The following is a 20,272-nucleotide window of genomic DNA, read 5'->3' on the forward strand; positions in this document are numbered from 1 at the left end:
AGAGGCATCAACTGTCGAGCTAAGGCGAGATCAGGTCCACCCACCTGACTGAGAGGAGGCCTGCAGAGAGGGTGTCAGGAAGGCCACCCAGGGCCACATCAGCAGAGAGTGTCCCCAGTCCACCCAGCGGCAAACCAACCACAATCTACTTTAGCCAAGTACCATCTGCACAGTTATTTATTTAATATTAAATTTTTAACAGACTTGTCTTAACATAGATGTTTATTTTTTCATGAAATGAGAAACCCATTGATATCTGTGGAAGAGGTCTCCATCTGTGTATCTGTCAAGCCTAAAATGGTCTCCTTTGGGTTGTGTGTGTGTCCTAGGCTGAGGGAGATGCCCCAGTCTTAGCAGTGAGGCTGGAGGTGGTAGGTACTTATTGAATGGAAAAGCCAAGCCCTCTCTCTGCCCTCCAGAGCACGGGGCCAGGCTGCGGGCAGGACAGGGGCATTGCCTGAGGAAGCCCCCCGCCCTCTGCTGGAGCCTCCAGGTGGTCGATGAAGGACCATTGCCCCATTCTTTAAGAAGGCTGATTTATAGCCGGAAGCTGTGGAGTGATGTGCCTTTGGAAGGTAATAGATAACCAGTCAGGGAATCCAAGGTTATCATTCTGCCTAGTGGTTCTCTAGAGAGCGGGGAAGTCACTGGTTGTCACCGGGGCCTTAAGATGGAATTTTCTCATGTGATGCTGTTGAGTATCGGTGATTTAACGGCAGGCTGGCAGCAGCCGCAATCCCACCCCCTCCCACCCTCACCACATTGAGAAGATTGAAATGTTTCCGATTGAAATGTTGTCTGTTTACAGCCCATATTTCCTCTGAGCCGTATATTTTATCGTCATATTGACACTAATTTGAATCGGATGTCACCTCCGTTCTGACGCCCGTTCTTTATGCTGCCGGCAGGTCCGGGGAGGTTTCAGAAACCAATTACATTGATCACACCACAGAGAGGCAGAGGAGGTAATGGAGGGACTGATAGAGGCCTCATTTGGGTGGGGCCTCTGTGCCCAGCCCGCCAACAGGAGGGAGACCAGGGGCAGGGTGCTGAGTGCAGGCTCAGGCTGGATGGTGTGTCCGGGTCATCTGGTAGAGCTGCAGAAACAGTCTCATGATAAAAGTGTTAGGAAGTCACTGTCCAGATGAGGAGCCTCAGGCCCAGAGCCCTACATTTCTTTTATCTCTATCATAGATCCAGGAAATACCCTCAATCTCACACCTCTGGGCTCCCAAACCTTGGTGCTTTTTACTCCCCCACAAGAGGGTTTGTGGACAGCTAAGTTTGGGGCAGGTTAAGGTCCTCAAGCTATATTTCCTTAGAACATCTCCGCAGTGAATCCAGAAATGATCTGAGTGAGGGGCTGGGCCATGCAAGAATGCTCCCTGAGCAGGGGATAAGAGTTCAGAAGCCCTGACATGAGGCTGCACATGTGCTCAGTCGCTCAGTCGTGTCCAGCTCTCTTTGCAACCGCATGGACTGTAGCCCGCCAGGCTCCTCTGTCCATGGGATTTCCCATTTCTGACACCCAGCTCAGAGCCTGTAGACAGGGACAGAAACTGGGTCTTCCTAGGTCCAGGGTCTGATTTTACATCTCCTGCTGATCCCAGCTGCCCCAGGAAAAGCCACACTCCCCCTCCCACCCCTGCAAGCACTCCAGGGTTGCCTGGGCTCACCCTGCTTAGGTGGTATCTGTCGAATCCTGCCTGGAGCTGCAGGTACCATTGTGCCCTCTCACTGGGATCCTGAGATCCAGGAGACGAGGCCGAGCATCCTTGCTTGCAGCCCCCACAGTGTCCAGGCCTGTGCTGGGCAAGCTGCTGTGCAAGGGTCTGATGGGTGCTTGAACTAACACCAAATGAACAAAAGAAAGGACTAATGGATTAAACGTGGTCCAGATGCAGGTGATGACAGGAGTGGGTAGCATCTGGCGTTCGCCCAGGTGAGAGCAGGCAGGTGGCTGGTCACCCAGTGGCTGTTGGCTATCAGAACGGGAGCATCCACAGATGAATGGACGTGACGACTCCACCAATCCCAGTCATAAATCACAGGAGAAGCCACGGGAAATGAGTGCCAGGCTTTTCTTTCTATTTAGTAATTTATCAAGGGAAGAGGCACATTAATAAACATATTTCCCTTGAGGGGTGGGAATAACAGAGATGAATATCACTGTCAGATTTGGCCTGTTTCCTCTTGTTAGGGGCGCTCATGAGGGTGGGAATCCAAATATTAGTAGCAAAATCTTTTTTTTTGTTGTTTTTAACATATTACAAAGATGTGTGTATTTCTTAATTTGTGTGATATTACATCTCACCCTGCCCATGTATTTTCCCATTTGCCACTCAGTTCATAAGTAATAGAAGTCTTTTGAAAGATTCACTTTTACATCTTGCTTAGAGTTGCCTTTAAAGTGATCATGAACAAGGAATGAACCCAGTAAATAAGAATTAAGACGCTTAGAGGATGCCCAGATGGATGGATGAGTGTTTAGGGACAGATGTCCTCCTGTGTGGCCCAGTCATTTCTCTCTAGATCTGCTGTCTTTTTTTTAAGGCTGCCCAGGGATGCAGGATCTTAGTTCCCCAACCAGGGATCAAACCCGTGCAGGGGAAGCATGGAGTCCTAACCACTGGCCCGACAGGGAATTCCCTAGATTTGCTGTACTTTATTCCATTATTAGCTCTAAGCTCACCTTGCTCACCAAAAGAGTCCTTCTTGCCCCTAAAGAAGCCATATTGCTGCTGCTGCTAAGTCACTTCAGTCGTGTCTGACTCTGTACGACCCCATAGACGGCAGCCCACCAGGCTCCTCCATCCATGGGATTTTCCAGGCAAGAGTACTGGAGTGGGGTGCCATTGCCTACTCTGAAGGAAGCCATATTAATTCAGCTTTATTTTGGAAGCTCTACTGGGTTTGAGGCACTGTCCATGGTGCTGTCCCTGAGTCGTCAGGGCAAACCTACTGCACTGCACCCATTGTACAGATGAGCATAGAGAGGCTCGAGAGGCTAAGTCATGCACCAGGACAGCCACTACACATCAGTCTGTCTGTGTGCACCCATTGCTGTGGGTGTGTGTCTCCACCTAGGGCCCCCAAGCCCCTGAAAACCAGCCCTGGTTATCTGCCCTCACCACCTGGGTAGAAGCAGTGTGGTGATGGTTCTGGTGTCCTGCTTTTCAATCATTCTCTACTTCCCCTGGCTGTGAGACCTTGGGCAAACTTCTTGTCTTGTCCTTTGTAAAATGTGGCTCATAATAGTCCCTTCCCTATGGGACAGTTGTGAAGATTAAACTGCTTTATACTTTAAAATGCTTAGAAGTCACAGACACCCTCGGGCACTCAGTAAATACTGACTTTGAACAGTTCTCCCTTGACACACCAGGCCTCTGCCCCATGCCCAGTGTTTAGCATCTCCACTGAGCTAACCACAGAATCTGCTGATCCCAGTGTTGGGATTCAATGGTGAGCAGGGAGCCCTTGTCCCTGATTCATGGAGGCAGGAGGAACAGGAGCAATCAGACATACACAAGAGGGTTCAAACTCCCTCAGAAGGGACTGGGGTGCCCTGAGATCATCCGGGCAGGGGGGAGGGCAGCCCAACTCCAGGAGGTCAGTGACGTTTTCCTGGGGAAAGTGATGATCCTGCTGAGGACAGAGCACTACAGACAGAGGAAATAGTACATGCAAAGGCACTGTGCCAGGGACAGGAGGAGGCTGGCGAGGGAGGCAGGCAGTGGCACCCACAGGGCCACTGTGTAAGCAACACTGAGGACTTGTGCCTTTTTCATAACAGCAGTGGGAGCTCTGGAAAGGTTTGAGTTGGGCAGATACAAGGATGTGATCTGGTTTGGCCATAGTGAGGAATGTGGATTGGACGGCAGTTAGTTAAGGGCCCCGGGATACCCTAGGCAATTGGTGGGCTGGACTGGTGGAAGTCGAGGGAAAGGGGGCATGTGGAGGGCTTCAGCAGAGACTCAGTTGTGAGGGAGATGAGGAGGGGTCAGGCCGGCTCCCACTCCCCAACTCTGCTGCTGTATGGGTGGCGGATGCCCACAAGGCCCAGCCCTGCAGGAGTGGGGCTGTGTGGGCTGAACTAGGGCTGCTGCCCTGCAGATGCGGGAGGCCAGGTGGGCAACTGCCGTCAGAAAGCTCACTGTCAGAGCTGCTTAAAGTGGGGAATGGAAAGCAGTTTGTGGTGGGATCTTGCTGGCCCTGCCCCTCCCCACCTCTCTGAAGGTGGACACTGAGGACCCAGAAAAGCCACGCATCAGGGCTCCTCTGGACCTGGGTCCGAATCCTGCCCTTGAGCAAGTCTCTAACCTCCCCAAACTCAGTTTCTTATTTGCACAGCTGGGTTTGCGTCTCGGGGGACCGTTCACTTCAGTCGCTCAGTCATGTCTGACTCTTTGTGGCCCCATGGACTGCAGCATGCCAGGCTTCCCTGTCCATTACCAACTTCCGGGGGACACTCTTGGGGGACAGTTGTGGCTGTTAATTGCAACAGTGGGTCTGAATGTCCTAATTGGTGGCCATCACTGGGTTATACATCACACCAAAATCCAGAAGCAGGCATTTATCCAAACACCACACCAAATGGATACACACCGTCTCTAGTTGCTGACAGGCCAGGATGTGTCTGTTCTTGGTCCAGAATGATTGTTCAGATGGGTGGGCACAGCCCAGGCTCCGTCAGGCTGACCTTGTGTTCCTGGGATCCTTCCCACCACAAGAGAAAGATGGTGACATGGTCTGAGCGTGTCACCTGCTGGCCTGGGTGCCAGCCATGCTCCTGGGCCCCTCTGCGAGGCAGTGTCCCCCACAGCATCTATGGAGGACCTTCTGTGACCCAGCATAGCCCTGCTTCCTAAAAGATAAACAAGCCCCAGTTCTCAGAAGCCAACAGAATACACAGACAAAAACAAAGGTGTGCTACAAGGGCTTCATCCTTCTGGTTGAAAACAAAGTCTACAGTTACATGCGTGCTGCAACTGTGGAGTATTTCGGAGTACCGAGGCCATCTCAGCATCTGTCATCCCATTGCAGCCTGGTGACCCCAGTGCTGAAAGGGTTCCCATTTTATACTAAGGACATGGAGGAACATTCCAGTCTTGTACAGCTTAACAGTTTGCCCCAAGCCACGCAGCTGCCTTGTACACACATACATACAGGGTACCAGCCCTCACCCCACCCCAGGCCATTGGTCTTGGACCCAGCATCCCTATCCATAAGGGAGACAGGAGAGAAAATACCAGAATCCCCTTGCAGCCGGGGGATTCCAGGGCCTCCTCTGTCCTCTCCACAGCCTCAGAGAGGTGTTTCTCCTCGGGGCCCAGCAGTAAAGGGATTTCCCAGATTTGCCAGCCAAGGATAAGTGTTGGGGGAGAGCCAGGCGTGGTCGCCCCCCAGGGCAGGAGACAGTGGAGCAGCGGTTCAGCTGAGGCTTCTTCACTTGGTGGCTGTGGGCTTTCTAGGGGGCCAGCTAGTCCTGGGGATGGGCGTTCAGAGGGTCTCAGGGTTCACTCCTGCCCCCAGTGCTCCTGCAGTGGTGGTGGTGTGGCACACTGATATGCTGACCCTGCAGCCAGGACAGCCTACGTCTTCCTGGAGCAGGGACCTACAGGGTCTGAACAGGCAGAGGGAGGAAGGCATCGCGAGCCCAGGCATGGGAGTGGGTTGGGCCAGGCCGTGTGCATCAGAGGCTGGGGTCCAGCAGCCGCTGCTCTTGTTCACAGGCAACCCCTCCAGCCCAAATGAGCCTGAATGCCACTGGAGGGAAGGGTGTAGGCAGGGGTACAGCATGCCCCTGTGCCAGGCATGCCTCACACATCATGTGATTCGCTCTACAGTTAGGTGGAGCCTAACCTTTACAGTGAGGGAATAGGCCCAGGGAGGGTCTGGAGAAGTTGGAAACCTTGGAAGGTGGGTCGTTGTCCAGAGACGGTGTCAAAACATTTCGAGGCCTCTGTGTGTCCAGAGGGGAGAACAGGACCCTGAACGGCAGAGGAGAGGCTGTAAGCAGGAGCCTGTGGGAACAGGGAGCCCTGCTGGGGCAGGTGCTCCTCCCTCCCCACAGTTGTGTGCATACGTACAGGGGAGGGGAGAGAGTATTCATGGGCAGTCGGATAGGGTGTACAACTCTAAGCCGTCTGTGAGAAGCCAGGGAGGTGGGCTACCCGTGGGGAGGGTCGGGAAGGGGCAGGGTGGCTGCTGGGCCCTGCTTCTTGGCCTGATGCTGGCTTCTCAGGTGGGTTCCCTTTATGAGAGGCCACCAGGCAGCTCACCTACGGTTTGTTCCTTGGCTGTCGTGCCTTTAAGCGTTGCTGCATGCAGTCCCAGCCTCTGTGTGTCTAACAGGAGAGGCACGAACACAGCTCCTCGGCACACCAGGTGTGGACAGATCCATCCTGCAGAAGAGCAAACTTGAGATTGAGAGAGGCCCACGCCCCAGAGCCCCCAGCTGGACAGGGCAGAGCTGCAGTCCCATCAGACCGGTCCCCTTCCCCCGAGTCCCGTCCCTCTGTCTCGTCCCCTCTGTGAGCGCCATCACGCTCATGCGGCTTGGCTTGGATGTTCCGCAGTGTCACGTTTCTCCAGCCCCCGGGTGACACCCCGCCTGAGCCGCAAGCGGGCGCTGTCCATCTCCCCGCTCTCAGACGCCAGCCTCGACCTCCAGCGCATGATCCGGACCTCGCCCAACTCGCTGGTGGCCTACATCAACAACTCCCGCAGCAGCTCGGCTGCCAGCGGCTCCTACGGACACCTGTCGGCCGGTGCCCTCAGGTGAGCCTGGGCCAAGAGCTGGGGCGGGAATGGAAGCCGGGCGGGGGCCCAGAGGGGCGGGTCTGCACAGGCCATCCCAGGAGAAAGACAAGACTTGTATTATTTTTTAATTTGTTAAAGTATAGTTGATTTGCAATGTCGTGTTAGTTTCTGCTGTACAGCAAAATGACTCAGTTAAACAGATATTCTTTTTCATATTCTTTTCCATGATGTTTTATCCCAGATATTGAATATAGTTCCCTGTGCTATCCAGTAGCACCTTATTGTTCATAGGACTTGCTATAAGTCAGCCGACTTGCAACTATTCCATGAATTCAAAACCAGTAGGGATGATATTGAAATGTGCCAACATTTGGGTACATCTTCGTGAGCCTGTTTTTCACCCACCAAACAATTTCTGATGTGATTAGTTACCCTTACCGAGCCTGTTATGAAAGATTCCACCATAAAGTCCAAGGCTGACTTTGCTAATATTTCAGCGGGTGTCCCTGACCAGCACTGGAAGTACCATACTGACTTGGCCCTCACATGTCTGGGCTGGCAGAGGCCTCCCTCCCGGGTCACAGCATGGCACACCCAAACCTCCTCAACACTGCCTACCCTGTCCCCTCTGTGCAGCCCTCGGCTTTTGAGAGAACTCAGACTCCAGCCAACCTGACTGAAACCCACGACCTTCCCATGGCCCTCCAGAAAGAGGGCATGGGGGGCAGATAGAAATGTCAGGAGAGCTCAGCCGAAGGACCAGGACGAGGAAGGATAATGACTGCATCTGTTATCTTTTGGTGCATGACAGAACAAACAGAAACAAAAAAACAGTTTGGAAGCAGTTTCAAACAACAATAAACATTTACCATCTTGTACCGTTTCTGAAGGTTAGGAGTATGAGACTGGCTTAGCCTCAGGTCTCAGGAGGTTGCAGTCAAGATGTCAGCCAGTAAGACTCACCTGCCTCTGGGCATCTGTTTCCAGGATGGCTCACCCTCAGGGCTGTTGGCTCAAGCTTCAGTTCCTCTTCACAGGAGCCCCCCCACATGCTGCTTGAGCATACTCACAGCATGGCAGCCAGCTCCCCTTCCTCCAGCGCCCAGGGGAAGTGATCCCACAGAGAGCAAGGAGGAAGCCACAGCATCGTCTATGACTTAGCCTCAGAGGGTACCATTTCTCCCTTGATAGATCTGGGATAGATCCGTTCTGTAAAGACTGGTGGGTTCATAGGCAGATCACCTGGTAGAGCTCAGAAGTGCAGTAGGAGTTCAAGAAAAGAGGAGAATGTGAACAGAGGCCTCAGGGTGCACTTCCTGGACGAGGGGGCATTAGAACAGACATCAGAGGTCAAAATGGGTTCAAATAGTTCAGGGGCATCAGTGATGCAGGGATGCATCTCAGGCATCAGAGCAGTGAAGGGCCAGGATGTGGGGAGGGACTTGCCAGGGCAGAAGGCTGCATCCTGGGGCAGGGCCTAGTGTCTAGCACAGAGGAGGACGCCTGAGACAGCAGGTGGTGGGGAGCCGCAGCTGGTGCTTGAATGAGGTAAAGTCATAGTAATGGGGAGAGGTCAACAACTTGACCATCCTGATCTCTGGGCAGGGTCCTGTCTGCCCAGGACATGTAAGCCTCACAGAACCATGCTCCCCACCCCACCCCAACCCCACTCCTTCAACCTTGTCTGCCCTTCTCTGCAGCCCAGCCTTCACCTTCCCCCACCCCATCAACCCCGTGGCCTACCAGCAGATCCTGAGCCAGCAGAGGGGCCTGGGCTCAGCCTTCGGACACACGCCACCCCTGATCCAGCCCTCGCCCACCTTCCTGGCCCAGCAGCCAGTGGCCTTCACCTCCATCAATGCCACACCCACCCAGCTCAGTAGCAGCAGCAACTGTCTGAGTGACGCCAATCAGGTAGGTGGGTGCAGGGAGCAGGGGGGCCACCAGCTACTCCTATGAACCCAGGGAAGGCCGATTGTGGCCATCTCATGCCAAGAACTTGTGGAAGAACTCTGGGCACAGGTCTGACTGGCAGGATACCTCTGGGCAGAGACCACGTGATCAAATGGGCCTTGGGCTCGATGCCTGGTCAGGAGACCCAGACTGGGGCTTCACACTGCCCTCACTCCCTGTGGGCAAGAGCCCAGCCTCAATTTTTTGGCCACCTGTCTAATAAGACTAATGAGCAAATGGAGGAACTCTAGGATTCAGAGTCAGGCATCATACAGGGGCTTCATACATAGCACGTAACATGGATGAAACAGATGGAGTCATGGCTAATACCATGCAGCTTAGTTTTAGAGCATGAGAGCCATCTTATTTGACTTTCCCAATGGTCCTTGGACAGGCCTGGGCCCACTCACACAGTACCTGGCACACACTTGGTGCCATGAGCATTTGATGAATGAATGAGGTCCTTTTTTGCAGATGAGGAGATGTAACTGGAGTCATGGAGACAGTATGAGACAGCGAGAAGGGCACAGGCCTCGGAATCAGACAGTGTTTTGAACCCTGATTTGCCCGAAAGCTCTTTCAGCCTGAGCTGATGCCCCTGCAGAGTAGGGCCTGCCACCCATATTAAGTCACTGTACCTGGGTCCACCTGGATCCTGGTTAGCACCCATGATGACAGTTCTTGAGGTGAAGCACAGGCCACTCAGTTAAGGAGCAGCTCTCCCCAGGGCTCCAGCCAGCCACCCAGCACCTCCCCCAGATGGTGGCTGTCAGCTTTTGTCACACCCCCTGACACTTGAACTGTGGTGCTGGAGAAGACTCTTGAAAGTCCCTTGGACAGCCAGGAGATCAAACCAGTAAATCCTAAAGGAGATCAACCCTGAATATTCATTGGAAGGACTGATGCGGAAGCTGAAGCTCCAATACTTTGGCCACCTGATGCGAAGAGCTGACTCACTGGAAGACCCTGATAGTGGGAAAGATTGAAGGCAGGAGGATAAGGGAACGACAGAGGATGAGATGGTTGGATGGCATCACCGACTCAATAGACATGAGTTTGAGCAAACTCCAGGAGATGGTATAAGACAGGGAGGCCTGGCGTGCTGCAGTCCATGGGTTCACAAAGAGTCAGACACGACTGAGCAATTGAACAACTGACACTGTAGCTCTAACCTGCTTGTCCCAAGGAACCACGCTCTTCTGTCCTGCTCTTCAGGCCCTGATAGGGCCTGAGTGGCCAGGCCCTATCGTCCTCAAACCCAGAGTTGCCCCTGACTTGGAGGGCTGAGAAGTTGAGGCCACTGAGTCAGGAGTGGGGGTCCCCAGCATTTCTCAAAGAGAGGGTCTCCTGCTCCATCTCTGTGGGGTGGGGGAGATGGTGGGGAGGAGGGCGCTGATGGGCCAAGCTCTGGGCTCTCCTGGCTGTATCCCTGGCCTGAGGACTGAGCTGGGGTGTAGAGTGGAGTGTTTCTGAAACTGCAGTCACAAATGTTGACACAGATGGTCCCAGAGGTAAAGCCCCAGGAAAACTTGGGAGGTCCTGCCCGCATGTGATGGGTCCCTCTGTGCTTCCTTCTCTCAGAACAAGCAGAGCAGCGAGTCAGCCGTGAGCAGCACTGTCAACCCCATCATCATTCACAAGCGCAGCAAGGTCAAAACTGAGGCTGACGGCCTACGGCCAGCCTCCCCACTGACCCTAACACAGGTAACCTGCCAGCTGTCCTCGGGCCGGGCTCCAGCCTTGTCCCCTAGGGGCCATGACTCTGTTGGGAATGAGTGATGGACAGCTTGCATGAATGAATGAGTAAAGGAATGACCCAGAGAGGGAACATTGCAAGTTCAAGGAGGGCTGGAACTGTGTCCCTGCTCCCTGCACCCCATGTGCTCATCAAGCACCCACTGAACAAAAGAAGGAAGGGAGGCAAGGATGCTGGGTCTGCAGCACAAGCCCCAGGTAAACTGAGTTGCTCACAGCCCCTGAACAGCTCAGGCCCATCCTTGCTCCCTCTCCCTGGAAATCTGTCCCCCACCTTATCCCCTGGACAGTAGGAGTCACATCCGTCCAGAGGCTCCCCCCACCCCGCCAGCTTCTGGGTCACTTTGTCTCCTGCGCTGCCTGGTCAGCTTTAGAAAGGTGGCGCTTTAGGAACAGTGCCTGGTTTGGCTCTGCGCCACCAGGTTTGCACAGGGCCTGGTGTGCAGTAGCTGGGAGATAAGGTTTTCTAAGGACTCAGTGCCAAGCTGAGGGAGTGAGTGTTCCAGTGTGCAGGAGGGGAGAGGGGACAGGTCCTGGTGGGAAGGAGAGGAACAGAGCACCTGAGGCCCATAATGGGCCTCTGAGGTTCCTGGAGATCCTGCCACTTGTTCCAACATCAGGCTGGCAGGCATGCAGCCCCAGCTCCTGGGAGGGTCAGTGTGTATACTGAGCTCCAGGGCCACCTCTCATGGTACCTCCACCCATTACTGCAGAATCAGCAGCTTTGACACCGAGCGTCCTGGGGGCCTCTGGTCCCCATCTTCCCTACATCTGCCGGACCATCCTTTATCAAACCTGTAAGCCATCAGGCATGCTCCGGGCACTTAATTTTTATGAAATATTGGGTTCTGTTATTGTCAGGCAAACACAGGGGTTGGTGACAAATTCTTTTCCCTTCACTGACGCCAAAGCATCTCCGCGTGATGCATGGTCTCCACGCGGCCGGCCATCATTGGGGGCCGTTGAAATTGATGAGGACAGCACGCATCCAAGGGAGATAAATGCGCTGGAGCTTCGGGGACAGGACTGCAGGGCATGGGGGCGCAGTGCAGGCAAGGGCGCTCAGCCCCAGGGAGCCTGCTGCCCTTCCTCATTCACCCGGTGTCGGGGGATGGGGTGGGGGCTGGCACACAGAGCCCTCCCTCCTGCCCAGCTCGGCTCCCACCTCATGTCAAGAAAGGACAGGCGTTTATCACCAGGAGGCTGTCACCATGTCACTCAGGGTCCTGATTCACTGACCTGACAGGGTCCTTTGCTCCCTGACTCACTTGCAAGGTGGATGGGCTCTTTCTTTTGGCAGAACAGAACAAGTCCCTCCTGGGCTTCAGCCCTCAGACTCCTGGGCTAGGATGCCACCCCACTGAATCTGGAGACCTGCCCCCCTTCTTGTCCGTCCTCCGCTCAGGTCCACCTGGCAGCTTTTTCACACCTTTTCCGAAATAAGCAGATCAGGCAGCTTGAGGAGTAATAAAGTTATCTCCAGTTTTACTGGAAGTGCAGAGGTGTTCAGAGGCCCTGCCCATTGCTAGACATTCGGGACAGAATGTTCCTGCCCCTCCTTTTAAGGTGGGCTGAGTGCTGCTGCCTGGGGACTTAACTGAACAACATGTCATCATTTTCCAGAACGCAAACATTGATTGTAAGGTGCTCTGGGAAATGACACCTAGAACCCGCCTCTTGGAGGAGCCCTTGCAGCATTTTGGAAAGCCAATCCTGGGTGCGAGTCTGCATCAGCCATGGGAGGGTCACGGGGCTGGTTTCTGCCCCTAGAAATGCACTCGGCTTCTGGAGGGAGGCTGAGGTGGGGGCTGCAGCCTCCAATTCATTGAGTCTCTGGAGCCTGCTAGGGGCTGGGGTGCCTATCTGTGGGGAGAGGGTGTCTTCCCCCCACCACTCAGCCTGAGTTATGAATGCTTTCCCTGGAGGCTCTTTTGAAAGACAGACATTCCTGCCATTTTGGAAATAGTTTGCAAGTGAAACAGGTCCCTTAACATCTGCCCCTTTGCCTGGCTTTGCCCTGAGCCTGCCCCATAGGCCAGGGGGTCCTGGGGAGGCCTCGGCCCTCTCTGGGGGGCTTCGCCAGGCCTGCCTCCCAAACTGGCCATCTGTGCCTCTCCCCAGGCCCTCTCCTGGAACCACTCAGATTGTCCCGGGCTCCCTGCTTTGAGGCTGCCCCCACCCCCCACGAGCTCTGTTAGCATCGGCTGGGATGGGGGCAACCTTGTGGGGTTTACTCTTGGTCTGTTGCTGCTTCGAGAGGAAAAGGCTTTGTCCTCTTTGAAAGGAGCTTTGATGCCTATAATCAGAGGAAGGCGCACCTTAGGGGCCTTTCCTTCCCCCTGAAATGGGCACACGTGGGCTCCAGCGTGGCCAGAAACATGAACCCAGACCACAAATGCACTGTGTTCTGGAGGGAACGGTCAGCCTCCACTTGAATGTTAGGGTGCCTGGCTGTGGTAGCAGCATACAAACACCCACATTTTAGGCTTGTTGCAGGGAAGCCGATTCTGGGAGAGTACTCTGGGTGCCATGTATGACCCTGGGAGGAGGGGACAGTACAAGGATAAGGCCAGGCCAATGTGTGTGGAGTTTCCTCTTGCCTCCAAAGAAGAGCCGACCCTGTTCATATACATACTGTGAATACAAATGCCCCATCCCAGCCTGTGGGGCCCACCCCAGCTCTCCCCGGAGGAGACCATATCCGATAAGCAAAAGTCACTGCCCTCCTGTCTCCTGTTCTCGGAGCCATGTCCACTGGACCCAGGATGTGATGGGACACCTGGCAAGCCAGCATATGTGCGTGCCTGTGGGTGCACGCGTGTGATGTGTATGTGAGCGCAGGTGTGCCTCCACCTAGACCAGCCCATGGGTCCTTGGCACAGCCTTCACGGGGCTGACAGTGACCTTTCCCCAGGACCAGGTGGCCACACAAGGCTCACGTGGGTATGCTCTGCCCCACTCCCCCAGGAGCAGCTGGCTGACCTCAAGGAGGACCTGGAGAGAGACGATTGTAAGCAGGAGGCTGAGGTGGTCATCTATGAGACCAACTGCCACTGGGAGGACTGCACCAAGGAGTACGACACGCAGGAGCAGCTGGTGCACGTAAGCCCCTGAGCACCTGCACCCGGCCATGCGGAGCTTCCAGGCCCTCTGCTAGAGAGAAGGGACCCCAGAGGTGCCTGCACCACCTCCTGGGCAAGTGGGAGGCATGATTACTTACCAAAACTGTACTTATTTCTAAAATGGGGCTTATAAATACCTATGTCATATAAGAGAGGAAGAAAAATAAGGAGAAAGTTAGAAGGAAAAGGAGCAATAAAATAAAGCCCAGAATAAAGTTAGTATTAAAAACCAAGTATTCTGAGCTAGAGGTCACATACATATCTCTCTCTTTTTTCTTTAAGCTTCCTGGCAGTCAGAGCAAAGAGGGAAAGAGGATTAGTTAAGTCAGCCAGTGCCCACAAGATAATAACAAACCTAACACTGAAATCTGAAAGAAGGTCCTCCCATGGAGAAAGGAATTGGTCGTTTCCTCTTGGAGACCGTGCACAGATACTCAGTGTACATGGGTGCAGTTGAATGTATACGCCCATACAAGGAGTGAGCTGCTTAAAAATGCCTAGTTACTGACAGACCAGGAGATCAGAGATCTTGAGAACTGGGTGTGCTCTTCAGGGTCTGCCTCTAAACTCCCTACAGCAGCAGCCACTGCGGGCTAACTTGTGCAGTGCAAAAAGCAGGAACAGGGGCTTAAGGCAGGAGGTGCCTGGCTTCCTACCTGACCCCACCACAGTGCGCCAAGCAGTTCTGAACAAGTGACTGCACCTCTGGGAGCCTCAGTTTTTCTCTCCTGTAAATAAAGGTGGAGCCCACCCTACAGAGGGCTGAAGGCTGACTATGATACCAGCATAAACACTTAGCAGAGAGCAACCCTCCAAACAGCAATTCCCTCCTAGTTCTTCTTCCCTGTTCCCCACACCAGCCGAGTGTTCTCCTCCTCTGCATCTAGAAAAGAACTTTAAGTCAAGAATTAGTCTCCCCCAGTCCCAACACACACACTTTTTAGTGTGTGAGTGTCTATAAAGATGAACCTACACCAAGCTGGCAGCTCAAGTGCTGGGTAGATACACACCAACACACATACATACACACACACACACACGCAGCGGTCACACCTACAGGCTATCCCACATGAGTTGCCTCCTCCCCAGGTCTGTAAATCAACATTTAAGACACTGCCCACTCCCCCTGCTTACTTTTGGCATGAGCTTGCACTCAAAGACTGTAGGGTTCTTTTGCCTTGGGGTTTTTCACCCCAAACTCTCACCCAGGGGACTGGAGTTTCTTAGCAAACCCATTACTGCTGATGTTGAACCTTTAAAGCAGGGTCTTATCTAATCCCTCAGGCACTCGAAGATAACTTTTCAACCTGTGCCACCTCTTTGGGTTAAACAAGTCTTGAGGTGGAGTCTGGGCCATGGGAGCTGTGAGTTTTAAGCCAGTAAGATGAAGAGAGGAGAAGGAGAAGATCTGAGGTGGGGAGAGGGCCCAAGCAGAGGGGTGGAATGAAAGTGAAAGTCACTCAGTCGCATCCGACTCTTTGCGACCCAGTGGACTATACAGTCCATGGAATTCTCCAGGTCAGAGTACTAAAGTGGGTAGCCATTCCCTTCTCCAAGGGATCTTCCCAACCCAGGGATCAAACCCAGGTCTCCTGTATTGCAGGCAGATTCTTTACCATCTGAGCCACCAGGGAAGCCCAGAGGAGTAGAGGGGAAGATGTAAAAGATGCTCTAGCAAGGACTGAGTCGACTCCAAAGAGCAGGGAGGGGATTCTTCATGGAAAGGCAGACAGTCCAGATGTGGGAAGCAGGGCTCCAGCTGCAGGCTCCTACCTGGGCCCAGGGCTGTCATTGGGGCTGTAGGTGACTACCTGCGTCTGGCCCTGGAAGGGACAGGGTCCCATGAGAGGGGGCAGCCTGTTCTACCCAGCTCCATCTCTCTCTGTGCTCCCTGCGAAGATGGATGGCCCAGGCACGCACATAAGCTAAAGCCCCTAGTCAATTATTAACAATTTGTTGCTAAGTAAACCAATAAGAAAAAAATGAAAGGCATTGTCAGGAAGCATTTTGATCATTTGAAAAGCTTTCAGAATGGAAAGTGAGGCTAATATGCTAAGATTTCCCTGGAAGTTCAAAGCGCTGTAGATTTTGCTTATCTCAGTGTTGGCATTTGTATGCATAACAGTCTGGCCTGTCACCTGGGGCAGAAGGGCCCAGCGGTTTTCTGTCTCACAAGGAGAGAGGCTGCCAGTAACCAGATGCTCAGCTCTGGGCAGCGTTGTAGGTTGCAAAGATCTACAGCAGTGTTGTCCAAGAGAGGGACACTGCCAGCCCCAATGCCAGGCACACGTGTAATCTTACATTAGCTAGGAGCACATTTAAAAAGAGGGAAAGGAGACTGGTAAAATCAATTGGAATCATATAGTTTAACCCAATGTATCTAAAATATTATCCTTTCTGCATGCAATCAATATAAAACAAAATTTTTGAGCTATTTCACATCCTTTTTTTTCATTCTCAGTCTGTGAAACAGGTATGCCGTGTGGGGGGTGGTCTGCACAGACCAGGTGTAGTCTGGAGGGGTGGGTGGCTGGGCTCATCCCTCTCTGTGGGCTTGTTCCTGGCAGCACATCAACAACGAGCACATCCACGGGGAGAAGAAGGAGTTTGTGTGCCGCTGGCAGGCCTGCACGCGCGAGCAGAAGCCCTTCAAGGCACAGTACATGCTTGTGGTGCACATGCGCAGACACACAGGCGAGAAGCCCCACAAGTGCACGGTGAGTGGCCATGGGCTGGCCCGTTGGCCAGGTTACGTGGGTCACGTTGGACATGGCTGAGCACGGAAAGACCCGGTGGAACAGCTTTGGGACAATGGGACAAGACCTGTCAACAGGACATCCTGTCTGCTCCTGCCCGGTCTGGCATCCTAGGGGCCCCTTGTTCTGTCTGCTGCCCCTTTCGTTTGCACTCTCCCTGAGGAACGTGTGCATCTAGGTACCTGCGGTGGAGGTGTGCTGGTGTCTCTGTGGTTGTGTTTGTGTGACCAGGAGCCCCAAAGCTATGCCCCACTCAGCTGGGTGGCCCTGAGCAGAGGGCTGGCTCGGTAGCTCCCTGCAGGCTGTCCTCTGCACAGAGAAGAGTTTCACTGGAGAGTCACAGATTGAGTGATGATGGTTTAAAAGTCACTTTGGCGGACTTCAAAAAAAAAAAAAAAAACGTGAACACAATTATAAGACCTTTTGGACAGTCTCCCTTATGGAGTCAACAAGGTTTGTGACTATCTGGTGAGACCTTTATTTAACACACAGGAATTCCTCCCTTTCAAAGGAGCAGGCTATTTGTGTATCTTCTTTGGGGAAGACTCTATTCTAATATTTTGTCCGTATTTAAATTATTTGTCTTTTTGTTGCTGAATTGTAGTAGTTTTACTAGACTCTAATCGGATATATGATTTATATGGTTTTATATGATATAATCGGATATATGATTATATGATATATATGATTTTCTCCTATTCTATAGGTTTTCTTCATAGTTTTCCTTTGAAGGATAAAAGTTTTGATGTTCAGAGAGTTTCTTTTATTGATATTGCTTGTGCTTTTGGTATCATATCTAAGAAACTACTGCCAGATGCAAGGTCACAAAGATTTATCCCTGTTTTCTACTGGGAGTTTTATGGTTTATATGTATATAGTTTTATTTATATGAACATGGAAATATATACACATATATATTTTTAGTAGTGTAGCTCTTCCATTTAGGTCTTTAATCCATATTCATTTAACTTGTATATGGTGTGAGGTAAGGATCCAGCTTCATTCTTTTGCATGTTGTCACACAGTTGTCCCACTCCATTTGTTGAAGAGACTGCTCTTTCCACATCAAATGGTCTTGGATCCTTGTTGAAACCCAATTGACCCTAAAAGTGTGAGTTTCTTTCTAAACTATCAGTTCCCTTCCATTGACGGCTACATCTGTCCTTATGCTGGTACCACACATGGTCTTTTTTAATTGAAGAATGGTTGATTTACAGTGTTATGTTAATTTCTACTGTATAGCAAAGTGACTCAGTTATACACACACATATATATGTTCTTTTCTATATTCTTTTCCATTATGATTTATCCTAGGAGATCAGATATAGTTCCCTGTGCTATATAGTTGCTTGATTACCATAGTTTTGTTGTAAGTTTTGAAGTTGAGAAGTGTCAGTCTTCCAAATTTGTCCTCCTTTGGCAAGATTATTTTTGCTTTTCTGAGTCCTTTGCAGAAGTTATTTTCTTCAGGCCTGAGTGGTAGCAAACCATAGCCCTCTGATATGAGCTGTGAGCTGTAGAAACAGAAGTCATTGGAGCCAAGTGTGCTCAGTCAAACTGGTCAGGAATAAAGGGGAGGATGTGAGGAATGAAACAGTTCCTGCTGGGGTTTATGTGTCATTCTGGGGGTAATTTTCACGGCTACACTGGATGCAGTTGCAGTATCTTTGGAATAGGTAACCCTTGCAATGATCCTTCCCTCCCTCCCTTCCTGCCCCCCTCTCTGGCTCCCTCTTCCTTTCCTAAAATGTTTCTTGAGTGCCAAAAAATGTTTCTATTCACCAGGCACTGATTCCTAGGAACACAGAAATGAATAGGGCCTAGAAGGTATCTGCTTGCAGGGAGCTTGTATCCTTGTGGGAAGGCCAGATAACAAAACGATTAAGATAATTATAAACTGTATTAGGGAGTATAAAGAAAAAAGGGTGTTATTATAATTAAGAAAATCAAAGAATTGCTGTAGGAGGAGATGACCCCAAAGACTGAGAGGGAGTGGGCTGGGCCAAGGCCAGGGTGGGTGGGGATAGGAAAAAGCTTCCAGACAGAGAGGATGGTGCGTGCAAGGCCCCTCACGCGGGAGAACTTAGTGGGGTCAAGGACTAAAAAGGAGAGAGACATGGCCTGAGCCAGGGTCAAGGTGGCCTGCTCCCTCCGCAGTGTGGGGGACACTGGATTTTATTCTTGGCACATTTTAATGCATAAAAAATTCTAATCAGGGAGGGGCATCAGGAAACAGTTGAAAATAATATTTACCGAGTTTTTAATCATATGGGAAGAGTCTCATAACGTGCTGTCGATTTTAACAAGCAGAATAAGCAACTGAATGCTTGAGATGTTCCAGTTCAGGTTTTTAAAATGTGAGGGGATGACCTGCAGAGTCCCAGAATGAGACTTGCCTGGAGGTCAGCAGTGCCTGTCCTGGGCCATGGAAGGTTTCATTTTCCTCCTTGCACTTTTCAGTCTTTTCCAAGTTTTCGAGCTGTGTCATTTACATGATCAGGAGGGAAGGGAGATGTTTAGATCTGCACTCCTGGCTGCACCTGTAGGGCGGAGTGAACCAGTCCACAGGTTGGGCTCCCTGCACTGTATCTGGGACTCACTGTATCTGCCTTCACTGACCAAACCCTTCTCTTCCCAGTTCGAGGGCTGCTCAAAGGCCTATTCCCGCCTGGAGAACCTGAAGACTCACCTGCGCTCCCACACCGGGGAGAAGCCATATGTGTGTGAGCATGAGGGCTGCAACAAAGCCTTCTCCAATGCCTCAGACCGCGCCAAGCACCAGAACCGCACCCACTCCAACGAGGTACCCGCCTGGGGGCCCCGGCATGGGTCACCCTCACCCCATGGTTTCTTGACACCTATAGGCCATTTGGTAGCCAGATGTCACTCCCTGCCACCCCCTGCTGTTGGAGCTCAGCACACAGCCCTAACCCCTGTCCCCACAGTCCGACAGCAGCTGATGACACACTCCAGCTACTAGTGCTCCCTGGCCTGCCATGGCTGTCAACCTGCCCTCAGTGGGGCACAGGAGGCTGTATCTCCCCAGGTAGCCAGAGCCCCGGGCAGAGCTGAGGGAGCCCTTGGTGTGGGCTGTACCTGCCTCCCGGTCTCTCCTAGGGTCAACCACCATCACTCAGGTAGACTCAGGAAAGGATGTCTCTAAAAGTTTAGGGACATTTTGGACCCCAAAGAGACTTGCTTTGATAAGAAGTCAGAGGAATTCCCAAAGGTAACAACTCAGAGCATCTAAAGACAAGAGATAGCCTTGGAAAGGTATGTGTGTTTGCAAGTATGTATGTGCCTGTGTGGATGTGGTTGTATGTGTTATGCGGGGAGGAGGTATGGATACGTATTTGTAAGTATGTGTACACACGTGGGTGTTTATATACATGTTTAAGTGTGTGTGTTTAGGTGGATGTGTGTGCATACATGTGTGTACATGTCTGTGTGTATACATGTAGACAAAAGTCTGTTTACATATGGATGTCATGCATGTGTGTGTGTATGAGCTCAGGACTAAGCGTCAGAAACCCTGGGTTTTCATTCCGCTCCTGGGTGACTTGGAGCCAGTGTCTTTGCCTCTCTGAACCTGTCTTTCTTCATGAGAGAGAGCAGGGTGTTCAGTGCTGTCTCACAGACATATAAGGAGGTAATACACTCACTGATACTAAAAATCCCAACATGCTGATCACACCAGGCACTGTGACCCCTCCCTCCACAGGCTCTGATCCGTATCTCCAGTTTGGGGGGGTGGGGATGAGGGTCTCATTAGCCACATGCTTACCTGCAAGAAAAGGTAGCAGGCGAGGCCGGTGGGGCAGGGCTCCATCCAGGGGTCCAGCCCCTCTCAACAGGGGTGCCGCAGTGCTGCCCTGCGGAGTCTGCCTTCCTGCCCCATGCATGACGCCTCTTCACTTCCTAGAA

At 52.2% G+C, this 20,272-nt stretch overlaps 1 protein-coding gene across 1 annotated transcript in view; it reads left to right on the forward strand.

The window, feature by feature from the left end:
- GLI2 (GLI family zinc finger 2) overlaps positions 1-20,272 on the forward strand; it is a 265,521-nt gene that overhangs the window by 237,081 nt on the left and 8,168 nt on the right. The window contains exons 6-11 of the mRNA XM_010861267.1: positions 6,579-6,780; positions 8,463-8,676; positions 10,297-10,419; positions 13,438-13,572; positions 16,160-16,309; positions 18,987-19,156. Coding sequence (XP_010859569.1) covers positions 6,579-6,780; positions 8,463-8,676; positions 10,297-10,419; positions 13,438-13,572; positions 16,160-16,309; positions 18,987-19,156 — 994 coding nt within the window. The remainder of the gene's footprint in view (positions 1-6,578; positions 6,781-8,462; positions 8,677-10,296; positions 10,420-13,437; positions 13,573-16,159; positions 16,310-18,986; positions 19,157-20,272) is intronic.

Source organism: Bison bison, unplaced genomic scaffold (genome assembly GCF_000754665.1).
Source record: "Bison bison bison isolate TAMUID 2011002044 unplaced genomic scaffold, Bison_UMD1.0 scf7180017864471, whole genome shotgun sequence".
NCBI classification, from domain to species: Eukaryota; Metazoa; Chordata; class Mammalia; order Artiodactyla; family Bovidae; genus Bison; species Bison bison.